Source organism: Trichosurus vulpecula, chromosome 3 (assembly GCF_011100635.1).
Source record: "Trichosurus vulpecula isolate mTriVul1 chromosome 3, mTriVul1.pri, whole genome shotgun sequence".
Lineage (NCBI taxonomy): Eukaryota > Metazoa > Chordata > Mammalia > Diprotodontia > Phalangeridae > Trichosurus > Trichosurus vulpecula.
Window position 1 is genome coordinate 58,842,904 of NC_050575.1, and position 21,608 is coordinate 58,864,511.

The 21,608-nt window shown below is 41.4% G+C and overlaps 1 protein-coding gene across 1 annotated transcript in view; it reads right to left on the reverse strand.

The window, feature by feature from the left end:
• Positions 1–10,888, reverse strand: part of CSF1R (colony stimulating factor 1 receptor) — a 47,139-nt gene extending 36,251 nt beyond the window's left edge. The window contains exons 1-2 of the mRNA XM_036750678.1: positions 10,638–10,888; positions 13–291 (exon numbers count right to left, since the gene is read on the reverse strand). Coding sequence (XP_036606573.1) covers positions 13–291; positions 10,638–10,686 — 328 coding nt within the window. The 5' untranslated portion in view covers positions 10,687–10,888. The remainder of the gene's footprint in view (positions 1–12; positions 292–10,637) is intronic.
• Positions 10,889–21,608: the final 10,720 nt, after the last annotated feature.

Here is a 21,608-nt window from a genome sequence, read left to right on the forward strand (position 1 = left end):
TGAGCCCCATACCTTTCACATAGAGGTGCAGGGAGGTAGCAGAGTTGTCTCCATCCAGGTTTTCTATCCCTTTCTCCAAACATCTGTAAGTGCCTGTATGATTAAATGTAGTGTTGATGATACTAAGGGTGTTGTTGTTGCCCACGGTTTGCTGAATACAGCCAACAGTGTTGCAGTTCACATCGCTGACCCAATCCACACTGGTATTGCCCACACAATGAAGTGTCACAGTTGATCCTCGTTCCACCACCAGCTCTGAGCTTTTGGGCTCAATTATGGAAGCTGCCTGACCTGGAGGCAAGAAGAGAAGCTGTTAAGCTTTAAGACAGGGGAAGGGACCCCCAAAGTGTTGGGGATGTCCAATCCTCTTGAAAGAGAAGCAGTCAGGATTCTTAGAGACAGTGCTTCTCTAAGAGAATTATCATGTGTTATTTTGCATTACTGTTATTGATCTGTATCACAGAATTATGCAATCTTTAGGACTGAAAGGGACCTTAGAGATTATTCAGTACAACATCCTCATTATAGAAAAAGGAAACTGAGACCAGAGAGGAGGAGGAACTTGCTCAAGCTAAAAAGGAGAAAAGCAGAGGATTAAACCCTGACCTGATTTAAGAACTTGACATATGTGGCAGATCCTCTAATCCTACAGTCTATGAGCTCCTTGGAGCAAGGGACCGTCTCTTAGCTAAGACCATGTCTCTGTGTTTTCAAGACACTGCTTTCTCCTGATTCTTCTACATGCCTGACCACTCCTTAGGTATATGTTTGGTTTTTTGCTGGCTCATTATTCATATTACTCCCCCTAACTGTGAGTGCACCCCAAAGCTCTCTCCTCTTCTCTTCTCTACACTCTATTCCCATAGGTTTAATTATTTCTATGCAGAAGACTCACAAATCTGTATATTCAGCACCAGTCTATCTCCTGAACTCTATCACCAACTACCAATTGGATACTTCAACAGAATGCTCCAGGGACATCTGAAACTCCCCACGTCCATGACAGAACTCTATCTTCCCCTCCTGACCCCACCCCTCTACCAAATTTTCTTACTTTTTTGAGGGCACCACCATTCTTCCATTCTCTAATGTTCATAACGCCAGTACTATCCTAGACTCCTCACACTCCTTTACCCACCCACCCCCATATCTTCTCTATGTCCAATCAGTTGGAAAACCGTGCTATTTGTATCTCTTGAGTTCAGGCCCTCATTATTTCTCACCCGGACTATTGCAATGCCCTCCTAATCATTCTTGCTTCAAGTCTCTCCCCATTCCAAGCCATCCTCCATACTTCTTCAAAGTGATTTTCCACACTTCTTCAAAGTGATTTTCCATACTTCTTCAAAGTGATTTTCTTTAAAAAGTTAATTTTTTTAATGTTTTGAACTAAACACCCCAAAATAGCATTTCCATATACACATCAGAACGCAAAAAGAGGATTGTATAGGAAACCGTAAATTTCCATTTCATATGCCTGTTTAAAAAAACTGTGTAATTAACTAAACATGTTACTTTCAAAACTTTCAAAGCTGCCCTGCTTCTCTGTGCTTCCTTCTGACTTCCTTGAGTTCTCTTATATGCATTTTAAAAAGATGTTTCAATGGACCCCTTTTTTCCTGGCATTACTGTTGTTGAACTTACCCTTCTCTTCCATTAAAAAAAATGAAAAGAAAAAATAGAAAAGAATAAAAGGCCCTCATAACAAATAAGCACAATCAAGCAAAATGAATCCACACAATGGCCTTGTCCAAAATGCACGTCTCTTTCTGCATCATGAATTCATCATTTCTCTGTAAGAAAAGGAATAACATGCTTCACCATCAGTCCTCTGGATTGGTCGTGATTGGTCATGACCATTAACTGTGGTTGGTCACTGTGTTGATCAGAATTCTCATGTCTTTCAAAATTGTTTTTCATTTAAAATGTTGTCCTTGGGTGAATTGTTCTCCTGGTTCTGCTCACCTCACTCTGTATCAATTTATACTACCCAAGATTCACTGAAATACTCTGTTTTATCATTTCTTTTAGTACAATAATACTCCATTACATTCATATAACAAATTTTCCAGGCATTTGCCCCCAATGGATAGGTACCCTCTTGGATTCAAGTTCTTATATTTGCCTTTTTTTCCCTTTTAATCTCCCCTTCAAGATCAAGAAGTTTGTTTTACCTGAGACTATTCATCTGCCCTTTTGATCCTTTTTCACCAGTCCCACTTATTTCCCTGTTGAATTTAGTATATTTCTGCACCAAATTGTGTGTGTGTGTGTGTGTGTGTGTGTGTGTGTGTGTGATCAACCCTCCTTTGTCTATTTCGGATAAGTGTCAGGTTCCTCATGCGTCCACTCTCTTTGCCTCTTTCTCCATGTTTGTATATTCTTCTTGCCAACCATTGGTAATAAGTTCCACCACCTTCTCTCTCCTTTCTGTACTAGTGTGTTCTTTTTACCCTCCCTTTTCCTTTCCTTCTTAAAACCCTTTGAACAGAATGAATCCACTTCTAGGGTCTCTGTTTTTCTTATTTAACTCCCTTAAATACCCTCTGAAAACACAAAGAACATTTGAAAACACTTCAGAACCAAGTTTCTAAGGTACGCATTTCTTCTCCCTCTGTTAGAATGTTAGCACTACATTACTCTTGATTTGTGTTTATATTTCAAAGTTCCTACTTAGCTTCTTTTTTTCATCAGAAATGTTTGAAATTCCTCTAGTGTATTAAAGATCTATTTATAGACAGATTTCCAGGGTATTATTCTTGATTTCTTTTGAAATATGAAATATACTCCAAGATTTCCTCTCAACTGACATCTCTCATATAAGCCCTCTTCTTTCCAATCACACAGCTACCATACTGGTGCAGGCCTTCATACCTAGACACTCGAAATAGCCTGTTGGCTTGTCTTTCTGACTCAAGTCTCTCCCTATTCCAGTCTAGCAACCAAAGTGATTTTTCTAAAGCACAAGTCTGCAATTATTCAAACCTGATTTTATTTGTATAAAAATAAATATTTTTTATTATACAAATTATATTTGTTCATATAGTTCCTAGGTTTGTTTTGGCAGTATACTCCCAGGCATTTTAGGCTGTCTAGGGTTATTTTAAATGCAATCTTTTACTATCTATTTTTTTGAGGGGGAAGGCCAAGGCTGTTAAGGTTAAGTGATTTGCCCAAGGTTACACAGCTAGTAAGTGTCAAGTGTCTAAGGCTGGATTTGAACTCAGGTTCTCCTGACTCCAGGGCTGGTGCTCTACTCACTGCACCACCTAGCTGCCCCTTTACTATCTCTTCTTACAGAGTTTTGTTTCTGATATATAGGAAAATATAAGCATACACACACACACACATATATAGAATATTAGTTGCTCATGGGTAGGCAGGGCTAACATAATAAAGATGATAATTTAATCTATATATATTCAATGCCATCCCAATTAAATTGTCAAAAATTATTTTACTGAGAAAAAATAATAACAACATTCATTTGGAAGAACAAAAAGTGAAGGATAGCAAAGGAACTAATGAAAAAAAATGTAAAGGAAGGAGGTTTAGTAGTACCAGATCTTAAACTATATTATAAGGCAGTAATTATCAAAACTATCTGGTACTAGACTAGAAATAGAAAGGTAGATCAGTAGAACAGAGTAGATATAGAATTTAAAAACAGCAAATTACTATAGTAACCTTGGGTTTGACAAGTGTTAAGTTTTGAGGATAAGAATTTATTATTTCATAAAAATTGTGAGGAAGCTGGAAAGCAATCTTGCAGAAATTGGGCATAGACCAGTATCATATATCATTTACCAAGATAAGATCAAAATGGATACATGACCCAGATATAATAGAACATATTACTCATTAGACTTATGGATAGCTGAACAATTTAAGGATAAGCAAGAGATAGAGAGCAGTGTGAAGTTTAAAATGGATAATTTCTATTGCATCAAATTAAGAAGGCTTTGTACAAATAAAACAAATATAGACAAGATCAGAAGTAAAGCAGAAAATTGGGAGGGGGGAATTTATAGACAGTTTCTCAGATAAAAGGTTCTTGTGTAAAGAACTTTGTCAAATCTATAAGAATATGATTCATTCCCAATTGATAAATGGTCAAAGGATATGAACAGGCAATTTTCTGATAAAGCAATCAAAACAATTTATAGTCATATAAAATATTCTAAATCATTATTGATTAGAGAAATGCACATTAAAATGACCTTGAGATACCATTTTATATCTATCAGATTGATTAAAATGATTGAAGGGGAAAGTAACAAATGTTGGAGGAGATGTGGAAAAATTGGGACATTAATTCACTGTTGGTGAAACTGTGGACTGATCCCACCATTTTGGAGAGCAATCTGGAATTATGCCCAAAGAGCTATTAAACTGCTAATACCTTCGATCCAGCAATACCACTACTAGGTCTGTGATTAGGGAAAAAGGAAAAGGACCTACATGTTCTAAAATAATAATGGCAGCTTTCTTTGTGGTAGCAAAGAACTGAAAATTAAGGGGAAGCCCATCAATTGGGGAATGGCTGAACAAGTTGTGATATATGATAGTGATGGAATACTGTATAAGAAATGACGAGCTCAATGATCTTAGAAAAACACGAATAGACTTGCATGAAATAATGAAAAGAGAAACTAGCAGAACCAAGAGAACACTGTATACAGTAACAGCAATACTGTTTTAAGAATAACTTTGACCAAATCATTTTGACTATCATAAATACCGAAATGAACTACAAAGGACCTATGAAGGAAGATGCTATCTGCATCCAGAGAAAGAACTGGTAAATGAAGTATGTATAGAATGATTTTACATAAAAATATGTGCGCGTATATCTACACACACATATTTTTGTCTAATGGTAGCCATCTCGAGGATGGGGGAAGGAAGAAAAAAAGGAAAAAAAGTTGCATGGTAACTTTATTATATATTTAAAAGGTATAGCAAGTTGCGCATGATAGATTTGCAGTTTCACGTACAATCATCTTTCTTTCTTTGTTATGGAAATGACTGTTTTACTTCTTAAGTTCGTAATAAAATAAATAGAATTTTAAAAAAATAAAGTACAGTCTGACCATGTCACTCCCCTACTCCATAACTTTCAGTAGCTCCTTATTACTTCTAGGATCAAATATAAGATCCTGTTTGGCTTTTAAAACTCTTTTCATCCTGGCCCCTTTCTACCTTTTCAACCTTTTTACACTTTACTCCCTTTCTCATACTTTATGACCCAACTACACTGCCCTTCTTGCCCTTCTTCCTGCCCTGGCATATTTCATCTCCTGAGTAAGCATTTACACTGGCTGTCCTCCATGCCTGCAGTGCTCTCCCTCCCCACCTTTGCCTCCTCCAGTTCTAGCTTCCTTCAAGATTTAGCTCAAATTCCACTTTTTGCTAAGGGACTTTCCTGGTCAGTCTCATTGCTAGTATCTTCCCTCTGAGATTGCCTCCCTTTTCACATTGTGTATGAGAACTGTGTATGTACATTTGTTCAGTTGTTTTAAGTCATATCCAACTCTCTGTGACCCCATTTGGTGTTTTCTTGGCAAAGATACTGGAGTGGTTTCCTTCTCCAGCTCATTTTATAAATGAAGAAACTGAGGCAAACAGGGTTAAGTGATTTGGCCAGGGTCACACAGCTAGTAAGTGAGGCCAGATCAGGAAGTGGGAAGATGAGCCTTCCTGATTCCAGGTCTGGGGCTCTAACCACTGTGCAACCTAGCTGCCATATGTATGTGTATAGTGGTTTGTATATTGTCTCCCTCATTAGAATGTGAGATCCTTAAGGGGAAGGTATTTCTGCTTTTCCTTGTATGTGTAATACCTAGTCCAGTGTCTGGCATATAGGAAACACTTAATAAATGCTTGTTGATTGACTGAATGAATGAATTTATAGTAGCACCTGCCAAGTCTTGTATTACACTGACTATGCTTTTTTTTTTTCTGAATGTTTCCAGTAATTTTTTTTTCATTTACATCGGAGCTCTGGATTTTGGCTATAACATTCCTAAGACTTTTTCTTTAGGGGATTATTTGAAGGCATGATTGGCAGATTCTTTCTGTCTTCGCATTGCTTTCTGGTTAGGACATGACTGAACAACAACAAATGGACATTTTCATTTATTTCTTTTTTTTAAAAAAAATTTAAACCATAATTTCTAGGGAGTCCAATGATTTTTTTCAATGAATTTTTATTAATATCTTTTGGGTTTTTTTGTCACCAAAGTTTTTTCCCCCAGGGAAATTCTTTCTCCTTACATCAAGGAAGAAATCCCTAATAATAAAGATTTTTTTAAAAAGAAAATGAAGAGAAAATCAGTGAAATTGATCAATACCTGCACAAAAACATAAGTCTGACAATATATGCAATGTTGAACATTGTTTGATCACCTCCTCCCTATCTGTGCAATGGATTTAAGGGAGATGTTTTCTCATATCCAGAGGTGTGTTGGAGCTGGCTTAAACTGGCCTGTGAGATCTAATTGCTAGAATTTCAGTGGGAGCATTTACACTTTGGAAACCAATTGGCAAAAGCTACAAATCATTATTTTTCAATTATTAATCAATTACTATCTTATTGATTGTCTAGCCTTAAGAAAGATATGGAGAAAATATTAATAATCCAGATCAAACTAAAGAAGTATGTGGTGCCTACATTTTCTCCTCCTAGAACTGAGCATTAGACATTTACCAGCACACCGTCACTCACATCTCTTCTTTGGAATCAAATTTGTTCTTTGTAATTTTGCAACATTCATTTCTTATTCTTTTGCGTTGTTGCTCCTGGGTGTGCTTCTGGCACCAGCCAGGGGGAGAGATAGACAAGCAGAGAGGGTGAGATGAAAAGGCAGTTAGGGTTAGGACCTTCCCCTTTGTTTTCTTTTAAGGAACTTTTCTTGAAGGGAGAAAGGAGAACCTGAAACCTCTGGCTCTGCCCATTAAGCAGAAGGACTTTTCCTTGCTCCGAGTCAGCACTTTTTGGAGGGTTGTGAGGGAGGGGGGATAAGCGCTGCCTAAAATTAAAGAATGATGGGAGGAAGTGAGAGCTGAATCAGTGCCTTGGACAGGGGCCGCAGAGCCTTCAAATGCCTGCTCCAGGGCCGGAAGCACATGGCCTTCCTCTAGATCTCAGAGGCTGAGCTTCTTCTCAGCCCCATAGCACTTCCCACACATGCTCTCTCACTTCTGCTTTGAGCACGCCCCCTCCATGCAGCTCTGCGCCCGCTCTTTGTACTGCCCATGGCTCAACCTCTGAGCCATAGCTAGCACAGGCTGAGGCTGACGCCAGGGGGCCTAGTGATAGCCCCTAAGGAGTCAACCTGGAGGCAGGTGGGATGAGGCGGGAGGGGCACAGGCAAGGGCCCAGGCTGAGTGGCTGAGTCTTGTCCTACTGATGACCCAGGCCAACCCAAATGGCAAGGTTGGGTTGGGGCTGTATTTCTGGGCCTCTTGGGAAAGAGCTTTGGCTAGGAGTCAGGCCACCTGTCAACTAAGTTTTGACACTAAGACATTTTGTCACCTTGGGCAAATCACTTCCCTTCCTCTGGGGTAAAGTGAAGAGGTTGGACTAGATTGTCTCTAGCTCTTCCCAGCTTTAAAATTCCTATTTCCTGGCTTCCTTCAAGTCTCATATAAAATTCTGTTTTCTTCAAGAAGTCTTTCCCTTTTAATGCTAATGCCTTCCCTCTGAGATTGCTTCCAGTTTATCCTATGCCATATATATACATACATATGTGTGTATATATACATCTTGTTTGTACATGGTTGTCCATCTCTCCCTGCCCCCCAACCTCCCTCCCCACCTCATAGATTAGTTCCTTGAGGTCATGGGCTATTTCCATTATCCCCAATGCTTAGCACAGTTCCTGACGCATTGTAGGCACTTACTACATTCTTGTTGACAACTTTTGATATATGACTAGACCCTGGGTGCTTCCTTCCTTCTAGAGTCATTTGGAGGAGAAGAAAGGAACAACCACAGGCCTCTTTGGCCCTCCATTACATCCATTTTCCCTGTTCTCTTCCTCAAAATATAGAAAGAAACTGTCTGGGCTCAGTCAACTTCCTGTCATATTCGTTGAAGTTCAGTCATATCCAGCTCACAAAGAACACTCATGCGCAATGAGATTGACGTGCTAGGTTTGTCACTTGAAGCCTCATCCTCAATTTCTTTTGCCTTTTCCCCACCCCTCCACCCTGGTTTAAGGAAAGAAAGGTCAGCAAGTACCTTGCTCTCTGCCATGGACTTGTGAGAAACACTGGCCACCTCTCCAAATTCGACCTCTTTCCCCTAACCCTCTTCCCTTCTCCATCACCCTGAACTTCATCTTTTCCCATTTCCTCAGACCACCTGTCCCCCAGTCCCTGAATCTCCCCCTCGCCCCCAACAACTTAGGTAGGAACCTTTGGGCAGCCTTCTTGATTGGTGGTCTGAGAATAAGGTTAAAAGGAGAGCCTCATCTTGTAGGGAAAAGAGAACTGGTCTTATGGTTAGAAGACCTGAATTCAAATCCTGGCTCCCATACTTACTAGCTGTATAACCTTCAGTAAGTTGTATCACTTCTCTGAACTTGTTTCCTCATCTCTAAAATAAGGATAATAATGTTTTTACTACCTACCTGACAGGTTGTTGTGAGGGGGAAAATGAACTGTGAACCTTAAAGTGCCACAGGAAGATGAGGTCCTAATACTGACCATGCCCCTCAATTCCGGCATTGTTCTGGGCTCAGAACCGAAGAACTCAAATTTGGAATGGGGGGAAGAAGATAATTCCTCTAGGAGCCCAGCTAATCCCCACATTCATTCACCCCCTTATTAGAAGCAAAGTGTTTTAGAGCTAAAAGGCATCTTTGAGATTATCTCGTTTTATAGAGGGGGCAGCTGGGTGGAGCAATGGATAGGGAACCAGGTCCCACAACAAACAGCAACAAGCCTTGGTTTAAATTCCAGCTCAGCTCCTTAAAACTTGAGGGACCTTTGATCTCAGAAAATCAGTTTCCTACTCTGGGCTTCGGTTTCCTTTGTAAAAGAGGATCCTTTGAATCATTGGACTCCCTGAAAACATGGTTAAAAAGAACAGGGGCCTGGATCTCTAAGAATCCTTCTGACTCTAAATTCTGCGATGCATTCTATGAATGTTCATTGACTGCCTAGTACCAGGCACAGGGCTAGGCACAATGCCTAGCTGCCCAGACTGGGGTAATGGATAGGGCACTTGACTTAGAGTCAGGAAGATGTGAATTCAAATCCAACCTCAGATATTTACTCCTATGTGGCTCTGGGCAGGTCACTTAAGTTCTCTGTGCCTCACTTTCCTCGCCTGAAAAATAAGAGGTTTGGACCTTAGGGCTTCTAAGGTCTCTTCCAGCTCTAAATCATTATCACATGCCTTGTCCTGTGCAAAGTGCTGAAGATTTGAATATAAAGAATGAAATTATCTCTACACAGGAGTATGGGCTTCCCACGGGTCCCTCTGGGGTAGAGCCCAAGGGCTAGGAAAGCTCCTAGCGTCTATTTCATGCATCCCGTTCTCTCTTACATGCTGATCTCCTACAAGAGACGTGGATTTTGGAGCTAGCTCCCTCTCCCAGGCAAAACTCGTTTCCTTCCTTCTCCCCAGGCTCCTGACATACATTCACCCATGTTCCTCTGGGGCCTAAGGAGACTACGGTTGTTCGGAAAGTAGCCCTACCCATGGGCCCTCAGCCTTTGGGCAAGTCTCTTGGCAGACAAGCCTCTTCTAGAAAGTGTATCTCAGTCCACAAAGACAATGCTCAGGCCTCCGTCTGCTCTCTCCATCCCATCTGTCCTGCTCGCAGACCCTCAGACATTTGAAGCTCAGAATCCTTGACTTATCCAAGGCCATGTTCTTTCCTCTCCACTGCTGTCTTTTACCCCATTCCCTCTACTCAAGGCTCTCACATTGTCCCTTCTTCCCACCTCCCTCCAAATACCTTCCCTTCAGCTCCTTTACCTTTTCAGAGTCCCAGATGGTCAGAACTGGAAGGGTCCTTAGACATTACCTAATACCAGGGGTTCCTAACCTTTTTTATGTCAAAGCAGTTTAGAGAAGCTTATGGACCCCTTCTTACAATAGTGGCTTTAAATGTGTGAAATAAAATATATAGGACCCAAAGTAAACCAAAGGTTAGTGAAAATAAAGATGTAACTTTTTTCCCAATAGAGTTTACAGACTCCCTGAGATACATTCTCTGACCAACCCAAGATCCTCATTTTATGGAGGGGAAAACTGAGATTCAGAGAAGGAAAATGACTTGCCCAAAGTCCCACAGTCAGTTAGTACAACTGGGACTAGAACCCAGGTCATCTAATATATACCACCCCTCATTCTATCTCTGCTCTCCTCCCTTAGGTCCCACAGAGCCCCCATGCAAGCTGGTCTCTGCAGAGTATCTGCCATGCTCAAGGCTATCACAACTTACTGGAGAAAATGGTGCACAGCCTGAGAATTCCACTTTGTAACCTACACTTTTAGAACCTCACTCTAGGAACAGGGAGCTAGAGTCTCCAGAGGCACCCCAGGAATCTGCCAAAGAGTTTTTGAGGCTCCATCTCCCTGCCTTGCCCCTGCTTCCTGTGTCAGCTCTTCTGTGACTTACTGTGCCAGATGACCACTGCCATCAGGGGTATCAGGGTCCCAGGAGCCATGGCCTCTGGAGAGAAGGAATCACTGGGTCCAGGGCTGAAGCTGGTTGAAGCTGCCTCCTGCCCAGGGTGAGCGGGTGGAGATGAGAACTGAGGATTTGCCTTGACACACTATCAGTTTCTCGATACTGGCCTCCTCCTTCTCTGAGAAACTTCTCCTTTTTTGCGCTGGGCTGTGTGACCACAGGGTTTGGAAATTGGGTCTAAGAAGAAAAACAATCTTGGAAATAATACCCATGAGCCCAGTGGGAAGTGGGCTGCCTCTAGGGTGGAGCCGGGCTTCTGTTCCCCTGCTTAGGACCTTGGTGCCCCTGGGTTAGGGGGAGGCTTAGACATGATAGACCCTTCTCCACCTCTACCATCCATAGTGGCCTCATTGGAAGGATGGGAAGGGGATAGCCATTCAGACCATCCTGGGTGTCATCAGGGCTGCAAAGGACAGAATTGTAAACAAACACCTTGAGGCCAATTCCGAAAGTCAAAGACACAAACTTAATCCCCTGGCACAGGATCTGCAGTAAGAAATTAAGCCAAATGACCAACTGTCAGAGGGTAAAGAAACCAGAGAAGGAAAGCAATTTGCCCAAGATCCCACAGCCAGTTAGTAAAAGAACTGGGACTAGAACTTGGGTCATCTGATATGCACCACTGCCTTCCTCATTCTATCTCTGCTTTCCTCCCCTGCATCCCAGAGCCCCCACCCAGGCTGGTCTCTGCAGAGTGTCTGCCATGCCCAAAGCTGTAATAGCTTACTGGAGAAAAGGGTGCACAGCCTGGGAATTCCTCTTTGTAACCTAGAATGCTGGTAGTGTCAGAGTTGGAAGACTTTAGAACATAGAGTGTTAAATGTCAAGGTTGGAAAGGATTCCAGAGAGCAGATCCCATCCTTGGCTCAGAAAACTGAGGCTCAGATCAGGGAAGTAACTTACTTAAGATCATATAAATTGGAAGTATAGGTTATAAAACTAGAATCTAACAGCGTTGATTCTTACTTCAATGTTCTTTCCAGCCCAATGCTCCTCTCTCTTTACCGCCTTGTCTTGGCAAACATACTGTCTCTGGTACATGAATTATATAAAAGTGAAGAAAAATTTGTAAAACCATAGATTTAGAGCTAGAATGGATATTAGAGGTTGTAAAGGCCAACTCACTCATTTTATGGATAAAGGTCACCCAGAGAGGCCCAGACTATGACACATCCATGTCTTTTCATCCTGTAAGATTCTCGTCTATGGTTTTCCATGGTTCCTCCTTTAGAAGAATAGGAATGGGGAGGGGAGGGGAAAGGCTCCTTCAGAACCTTACTAGAGAGGCTTTAGAAGAGTAGGAATGGGGAGGGGAAAGGAAAGACTCCTTCAGAACCTTACTAGAGATGCAGAGACTGCCTACAGAGCTTGCAGTCTGGCTAGGGAGATGCACATAGCCTGGCCCATAGGGCTAGGGACTGGATCTGTGATTTCATTGGCTTATGGAACTTCCAGGAGAGGGAGCATCCTCTACCAGTAGAGACCTCCTTGGGTGAGATTGGTCCCTCTTTCTTGGTTTGAGCTAATATCTCACTCCCAGATAACTGACTCACTCTTGTATTTTCTTTGGTATATTCTAATCTATATAACTTCTTTTATTTCTGTTTGTTGCTTGCTTGGATAAGGGTTTACTCACTATTCACTATTTGTGATGGTCTTTTCTGTAATCTATGTTTGATGGGAAGAAACTAAGCTGGATGGTGTAAAATAAAGACAATTCTACCACTTAAGAGGGCAGCTAGGTGTCATGGTTTGAGTGCTGGGCCTGGGGTCAAGAAGACTCATCTTCCTGAGTTCAAATCCAGTGTTAGACACTTACTAGCTGTATGATCCTGGGCAAGTCACTTAACCCTGTTTGCCTCAGTTCCTTATCTATAAAATGAGCTGGAGGAGAAAATGGTAAACCACTCCAGTATCTTTGCCAAGAAAACCCTTAAAAGGGGGTCATGAAGAGTCGGACACAATTGAAAAGTGACTCAACAACTCAAGCCCTTAAGAGGAGCCAGGGAAGCAGATTTCCTTTTGAACCAGACACATGGCCCTAAATTAGACCAGAGATATTTGAGAGTGCAAATAAGGTATAATTCTAGCCTGATACTGGAGCTAGGCAAGAGAAGATGCATGCACCCAGCCACAGCACTGTTCCTGTTTCCTTCAAGGTAGAAATCGCCTTGGAGAGGGGTGAATCAGATTCCAGAGATGTCTATATATCCCACCTGTATCTATACATTTAGACCACCCGTATGGATACATCTATTTTACATGGACATACATAGCTTACATTTAAAATGAGAAGATTGAATTAATTGATCTCTAAGGTCCCTTCTAGTTCTCGATTTACGATCCTTTGTGATACCTGCCACCAACTGCTAGTTTCTGGTGGGGATTAGTTCTGTGCTCACTGGCAGAATCAAAAAGATTGGCAACCATGGGGTACAATTAACCTTTCGCAAGGGTCCTGGTCCCTTCAGTTTTGGTCTGGTCACTGACTGAAGGGCCATGATTTGTCCAAAGCCCTAGCTTTTAGGTTTACACACCACAGTTTACCAAGACAGCAATGATAACACAAAATTTCCACTAGAAGTAAGACAAAGGTCATTTCCTTTGAGTAAATCTAGGAGGGAATCCAGATGTGAAAAGGCAGCTCAGTTTAGGTGCCCTGCAGAGAGAAGAAAGTGCAATCTGGGAGGCTGGGGTTGGTCTTTCTGAATACAGGGCATTCATGCTCTTCCCAGGTGCTTCCTGAAATGTGGAGAAAGGAAGGGAGGGAAAGAGGAAAAGGGTGCTCAGGTTGCAGAGGAACCTTGGGAAGGTCCCACCTTGGAAGAACACAAATTGCAGGCTTATTTAGAAAGCTGAACACAATTTGTAGACTAGGGTCTGACTCTTTTAAAGGAAGAGGCATCTCTCCCTTGTAGGAATCTTTGCTCCTTTCCCTCCCTGCCTTCCTATTTCGTAGAAAAAATTGGCAATAAGAAGAAAAAGTCCTTCCTGGAGGGTCAGGCACAAAAGGCCTTGCCCTATTGTCTTCCAGGCTTTGAAACAACTGAGAGGTAGTAGCTTCAAGCCCATCCAAAAGCCCTTTAGAATCAAAGAATGTCAGACCTGGAAAGGACTCTAGTTAGACATCACCTAGTCTAACCCTCTTATTTTGCAAAAGAAAAAATTCAGACCCAGGGAGGAAAAACAACTTTCCTAACATCTCTTAATTACTGAGTAGCAGATACAGGATTTGAAATAGGATCTCCTAAATCCTCACCTAGTATTCTTTGCACTGTGATACTGCCTTCCTCCACTTGTGAATATCTACATAACGGAGCTAGGGGCAACCCCAAATAATGTGTAATCCACAAAAACCTTTTCTTCTCTTCCCAAGCCCTGAACTGCAAACCCACCCCTCAAACAGAATACCTCACTTCCTACTTCACTTGAAAGTCAAAAGTCAATCATTCAACAAGCATTTACTGAGCATCTACTACGTGCCAGGAAGTGTGCTTCATCCAAAATAGCCTCCCTCACTCTCATACCACAAAACTTCTCAATGTAACTCTGTTGTAATACTAATTTTTTTTCCTGACACAAGAACTCAAGTATAAGTTTGGGAATGCCTCCCACAAATCTCTGATTTATTTCCTCAGTTAGGGATACCAAGGGAGAGGCAGCATCTGACTTATTTTACTCTCCAGAAAGGAGACCTTAGCTCCTGTGCAAGCCCTCAGGCTAACAAGAGCATTAAACATTGACAAGATAGGTAGTAGAGAGGATGGAGCGCTGGATATGGAGGCATGAAGACCTGAGTTCAAATCTTGCCTCAAACACTTTGCTAGCTATGTAACCCAGGACAAATCACTTAACCTTTCTTAGTTTTAGAGTCCTCATCGATAAAATGTGAATTATAATAGTACCTATGTCCAAGGGTTGTTGTGAGCATCAAATGAGATAATGGATGTAAAGCACTTTGAAAATCTCAGAGTGCTTTACATGTAAAAATTTATATCAGGAATTCATACCTAAACCTATAGGGCAGGGGGAGGGGTTCTTAATCTGGAATATGGGGACTTGTAATGGTGTTTCAGTATAACTGATTCCCTTGTAATTATCTATATATAAAATATATATACATGTATGTTTATATATGTATATGTGTGCATATATATATACACATATGTTGCATTTAAAATCATTACTCTAAGAAGGGTTTTATGGGTTTTACCAGGCTGCCAAAGGGTACAAGACACACAAAAACAGTTTAAGAATCCCTGACAAAGACCTTCTTATAAAGAAACAACTTCCCATTTTTGCAAAGAACTCAGGGCTTACCCAATTCTTTACTCCTTTTGCTCTGTGAAGATAAAGTGATCTCACCCCTTTCCAAAGCCCATTAGATGCCTAAAATAGACCTTTTTCACCAGGCTCCACTGGGAGCGCTTGACTCCATTCCTTTCCTGGCTCTCAAGAAGCTTCCGTTTCACCTCCTCCAGCAGCTCCTTCTCATTTGCCTATAAATATATTCAGAGCTCAACAAACCTTAAGAAAACTAAACACACAAAACAAAACAAAGCAACAACAACAACAAAACCCAAACCAACAAAAAAGCATTTCTCTCAATACTTTTTTAAAATAAAAGTATTATCTTTTGTTTTATATTACCACCTTTTTCAAATACATCTTTCCCTCCCTTTCCTATCCAGAGAGCTGTCTTTTGTAATAAAGAATAAAAAAGAAAGATGGAAAAATTCAGCAAAATGAACAAGTCCATCAACTGAGTCTGAGTTCCACACCTATAGTCTCCCACCTCTCCAAAGTGAAGAGGGCACATTTTTTTTCTTTTTTTTTTTTCAGGGCCTAGCTTGGCCATTACAGTTAGTGTTCAATCAGATTGAGTGCTTTTATGTACGTGATCATTCTATTTACAATGTTACAGTCATTGTATTTGTTGTTTGACTGATTCTGCTTACATCATTCTGTTATCATTGGCCATTGGTGATATTATTGTGAGTATGAGCTGCCTTTTCTCAACTCTTTCATTCCATCAAACTTCAGTCACATTTCTCCCTTCCTGTTTAAAGCCAAACTTCTTGAAAAAGTATTATCTAAGCTCACTCTCTACTTCCTCACCACCCACTCTGTTCTCCACCCCCTTGCATGCTGGCCTCCATCCCCACCACTGTCCTGAAACAGCTCTCATCAAGCTCACCAAGGACATCCCGGCCGTTAAGTCTAATGGCTTCTACTCAGTGTTTATCGTTTTTATTGCTGCAGTATTTGGCACAGTAGAACACTCTCTTTCTAGAAACCCTCTCTTTCCTTGTATTAGGTGACACGGAGCTCTCTTAATCCTCCTACCTACCTCTCTGACCACTCTTTACTGTTCTCCTCTATTGGGTCCTCCCTCTCTCTGCCAGCATGCCTCAAGATCCTCTCCTTGGCTTTCTCCTTGGTTTATGCAGTTCTCTTTATGCCTTTTTCTCCCTCTATACTGCCTCCCTTTGTGAGCTCACCCACTCTAATGGCTTCAAATATCACCTCCATATCAATGACTTTCAAATAAATCTATTTTTCCACCTCTTGCTAGACAACCAGTCTCCCGTTTCTGACCATCTGTTGGACATCCATCTCCACTTGGACGTCCTCTGGGCACTTAAAACTGGGCCCAACGTCTCCCTCCCAAAACTTGACCTTCATCTCAACTTCCCTTTTTCTCTTGATACTGCTACCATTCTTCCAGGCCCTCACCTGGGCTTCACCATTATCTCTTACTCCTCTTTCCCCCTTAATTCATCCAGTTCTCCTGTGGCGATTTCTACAACATTAACCCCTCCTTTCCATTCCCACTGCTGCCTCCTTATTTCAAACCCTCATCTCTTCTGACCTGTACCATTATAATAGCTTCTTTTAAAAGTTTCTATTTATATTTTCTGTTTCTTACACGAACCAAGTATCCTTTCCTTCCTCCTCTCAGAGAACCATCTAATATGACAAAAAGTATTCTTTTTAGAGGGCAAAAAAAGTCGTCACAACTGATAGATACATTGAAAAAGTCTGAAAACATGTGCAATGGGTAACACCTCCACAAAGGGGTAGTTTGGGTCTTTTTATCTTTCTTCACTCAAATCCTGCTTAATCTTTATAATTTTGTCATATTTACTTCTGATATTTTGTTGTATAGTTGTTCTTTCCATCTACGTTGTTGTACTTACTGTATACATTGTTTTCATGGCTCTGCTTACTTCCCTGCGTCAGTTCATACAAACCTTTCCATGCTTCTCTGTATTCATTACATACCTCATTTTATAGCACAATAATACTCCATTGCATTCATGTAGCACCATTTGTTTAGCTATTCCCCAACTGATGGGCATCCACTCTGTTACCAATTCTTAGCTATTACAAAAAGCATATGATAATCTCTTAACTGGTCTCCCTGCCCCCATTTTGTCCTCTTTCTAATGGATCCTTCACTTCATCCCAGAGTTATCTGCCTAACATACAATTTGGATGTTGCTCCTCTACTCCAAAAACTTCAGTAGCTTCCTAGTGCCTAAAGAATAAAGCATAAACACCTGGTCTGATATTCAAGGCTCTTCCAAGCTAGCTCTAATTTACTCAATTCTTCAATCCAGAGGAGTGGCTGGCATTTATATACCACTTAAAAGGTTGTATAGCCCATGCCCACACCTTGTCTTCTTATCCCTCTGAATTTTTGTCTTCCTCTGGGTCCAAGTGATAAGGGTCCAGGTGTGAGTTTGAGAAAAAAGTGATGGACAGAGTAGCTTCTGATGGCTGTGTGGAAGTCTCAAGGAATTCTTGCTCAGCTGCATAATAGGATGACAGGAGAATGATACCTGTAGGCTGGTATATACAATCGGCTACCTCTTCTGCCTTCTGCTGCCTTTGAGATTTGGACTTCCTGATCCATGTGTAAGCATCGTTGGCTGTTGGCGGAGTTGGTGTTGCTGATCAACATGTGAGTGAATAGGGGAGTATAGTAGCTACCACTGGAATGGGACTGCTGGGTTTCTATGAGGTAGACTACAATGCCTAGGAGTCTAGCCCAGGATGCCATCCAGTCACTGAGGCTGGATACAAGTCTAGACAATGATGATGCTGCTGAAAAAAATCTTGATCCTGAGGCAGGATTGGAGATGGAAACTGAGAAAAGAGGGGATGCTGAGTGCCAAGACTTACAGCTATTATGAATCCATTGGGCTGATGACCTCCTTGTTTTCCCATGCTTTAGTCCAGCATCCTCATGGAGAGTTTTGCCTTCTCTTTCCTTTCTCCTTTCCAAAAACTGCCCACATGAATGGTTTGGGCAATTCCTTCTACCACACCTGAAGAGCTGGGAGGGCTATCGGGAGGAGGTTCATGAGATGGCTGGAGGTACACGATTCCATATAGGCATATCTGGCCTATTTCTTTTCTGTTTTATTACGTCCAGTAGACTATGTAATCATTGTCTATTAAGTATCTGATTCCTATAGCTATGGGGAGAGTCATAACCTAAGAGGAGTCCAGAAACAGGATGGGGAAATCTAGAATTTTGTATAGACTATGGTCTTCATATATAATATTCATATTTTAATTTTCCGTTTCATCCCCTAGATTAAATTTTGTGTGGGGCCAAGTGCTATTGCTTAAAGTTGTAGGCAGGCAAAATGCCCTCTGGTGGTCAGTTTTAGTACTGCAGCCTTTATCGAAGGGTTTCTCAGCAATGTGCCAGAGAGACTCTAAAGATACCATGGAACTGGTGACTCAAGTACACCACTCGTTGGTGAGCAACTCTACACTTTCTCACTGCATAATTAATACAGTGACATCCTACCTTTCTACAGTTTTAAAGAAAGCAGGATAAGAGCCGATTTGGACTATTCACAATGTCATCATTGTTACAGGTGTTATAAAGCACTTTTATGTACTTATCTCACCTGTCCTTTCCAATAACACCAAGAGGTAAGTACTACAGATAGCCTTATCCCCATTTTCCAGACAATTCTGTAAAAATCTCAGAGGAGGAAGAGATCATGTTTGACTGGTGGGAGGAGTAGGAAGTGGGATGGTCATCACAAATAATCTTGCAAAAGGATTTATTTTCTACCTTTATCATCCCCCATTTTACAGATGAGGAAACTGAGGCCCAGAGAGGTGAAGTGATGGTCACACAGTAAGGATTAAAGATTTGCGTCTAGGTTTTCCTGACTCCAAGTAAAGCACTATGCCGCACTGGTGGAAAGAATTTCAGACCCTAAAGGGAGATAACGGGGACTGTCAGGGACCAATAAGATGTTCAAGGCCTTTTGTACCATAGTGTAGAGAAAGCTTCCCCTCTACCTTTTCCTACTTGACCTGGGCACTCTTACAACGTTCATAATTTCCTTTCTTTGCCCTGTTTTCCAGGAACAATTGTACTGACTAAGCCAAGTGCTTCCAGCAGCACTAAGTGAGTAATAAAAACCTTACCATGTGTGCAATGGCTTTAATTTGGCATAGGCTCCTGCTTGAGTCTCTCACATGCTCCTAAAACAGCTTTGTAAGGACTTATTCTCTCCTTTGGCTATCACTTGCCAGGGACCACACAGCTAGTAAGTGTCTGAGACAGGATTTGAATTCAGGTCTTCCTGCCTCCAAGTCTAGCACTCTCTCCACTGAGAGAATGTAGTTGTTGTTGTTTGTCCTTTGTTCTTGAAGAGGACCACAACATCACAGAGGTGATGCCACGACATGCAAGTGAATTGGGTCTAAGTGAGGAAGGGCTGTGCAAGGTCACAAGACTCACTTTCTCCTCCAGGGCCATCTGGGTCCAGTGGTCAGATATAGATAAGGACGACTGGAGATGGCGCTCACTGTGGCCCCTCCCCCTCCCCAGCTACTAGCTCACTAAATCAGGAAATGGAGGCCCAAAGGAGCAAAATGACTTGCCTAAGACAGCAGTCAGTCTATAAACACTTATTAAATATCCACTGTGCGCCACATAACATGCTAGTGACAGACCCAATACAAGAATCCATGATCCGCCCCCTCCCCTGGCCCAATTTCAGGCCTTTCTCATGGACAATGGCAGGATAATTAAGTTTAACAAATGAGTATAAAGTATTTTCTTTATATGTGGCTCTAATACAGATATATAGAATAAGTTGTGGTTCCTGCCTTCACTACGCTTATATCTAGTGGGCAAGATGATGTGTGCTCCAATACATAAAATAATTCTTGAAGGTTTGCAAAGCTCTTTTCCTACATGGGTAGTGAGCCTGAATTGACCCAGTTAGAAACCTATGAAGTTGATGGTGTATGCATTATTTTGGCCAAATCTGTGACGTCATTAATGTGAAGAACTGCAGTGAGGAAATTCTCTGCACCAACACAGATCAACAACTATTTGTTGTGATTGTTTAGTCATTCAGTCGTGTCTGACTCTTTGTGACCCCATAGACAATATCATGTCAATACTGGACCGGAGTTTCTTTGGCAAAGATACTGGAATGCTTTGCCATTTTTTTCTCCAGTAGATCAAAGCAAACAGAGGTTAAGTGACTTGTCCAGGGTCACCAGCTAGTAAGTGTCTGAAACTGGATTTGAACTCAGGTCTTCCTGACTCAGAGGCCATGTTGTCTGTCTAGTGTGAGTATTATTAATCAGAATTAACTGATAAAGAAATTGCAGTTCAGAGGTTTGAGTGGCATACCCATGATCACACAGCCACTAAATGTCTTTGGCATGATTCAAACCCAGAACTCCTGATTCCAGTACCTGAACTTTCTTATGCTATGCAGTTTCCCAGCTAAAATTCAAGGTAAACAATGGTACCTACAATAAGAGACATTCAGGAAAGGAAGAGATCATGTCTGACTTGGGGAGTGGGAAAATTAGAGAAGACTTCCCAGAGCAGGAAGTATTTGCTTTGGGTTCTAAAAGATGGGTAGGATTGAACAGATGCCGTGGAGGGGAAGGGCATTTGTAAGTGCCCTTTGTGATGATTTGTGATGAATTCTTATGCCCAAGTACATGGTGAATTTTTGTGTATGTGCCATATACCACTGAGAAAAAAGTATATTCCTTTCTATCCCCATTCAGTTTTCTCCAGAGGTCTATCATATCTACCTTTTCTAAAATTCTATTCACCTCCTTAACTTCTTTCTTGTTTATTTTGAGGTTAGATTTATCAAGTTCAGAGAGAGGGAGGTTGAGGTCCCCCATTAGTATAGTTTTGCTGTCTATTTCTTCCTGTAACTCCCTTAACTTCTCCTCTAAGAATCTGGATGCTATACCACTTGGTGCATATATTTTAAGTAATGATATGACTTCATTGTTTATGGTGCCTTTTAGCAGGATATAGTTTCCTTCCTTATCTCTTTTAATTAGATCTATCCTTGCTTTTGTTTTGTCTAAGATTAGGATTGCTACCCCTGCTTTTTTTTAACTTCAGCTGAAACTCCAGCCTTTTACCTTTACCCTGTGTGTTTCCCCCTGTTTCAAATGTGTTTCTTGTAAACAACATATTGTAGGATTTTAGTTTTTAAGCCATTCTGCTATCTGCCTCTGTTTTATGGCAGAGTTCATCCCATTCACATTCACAGGTATGATTACTATCTGTGTCTTTTTCTCCATCCTATTCCCCCTCTCCATTTATGCTTTTATTTCTCCCTTCTCCCTTCCTCTCCTCAAAAGAGTTTTGCTTTTGACCACAGCCTCCTTCCATATTCTCTCCCTTTCAGCTCCCCCCATCTTACCCTTTTCCCTTACTACTTCTTCCCTCCCTTCTAACCACCAACCCCTTTTCTTTCCCCTTTCTGCTCCTACTGCCTAGAGGGCAAGTTTGATTTCTGTACTTAACAGAGTATGTTATTCCCTCCTTAAACCAAATCCAATGAGAATAAAGCTCAAACACTGCTATTCTCCCTC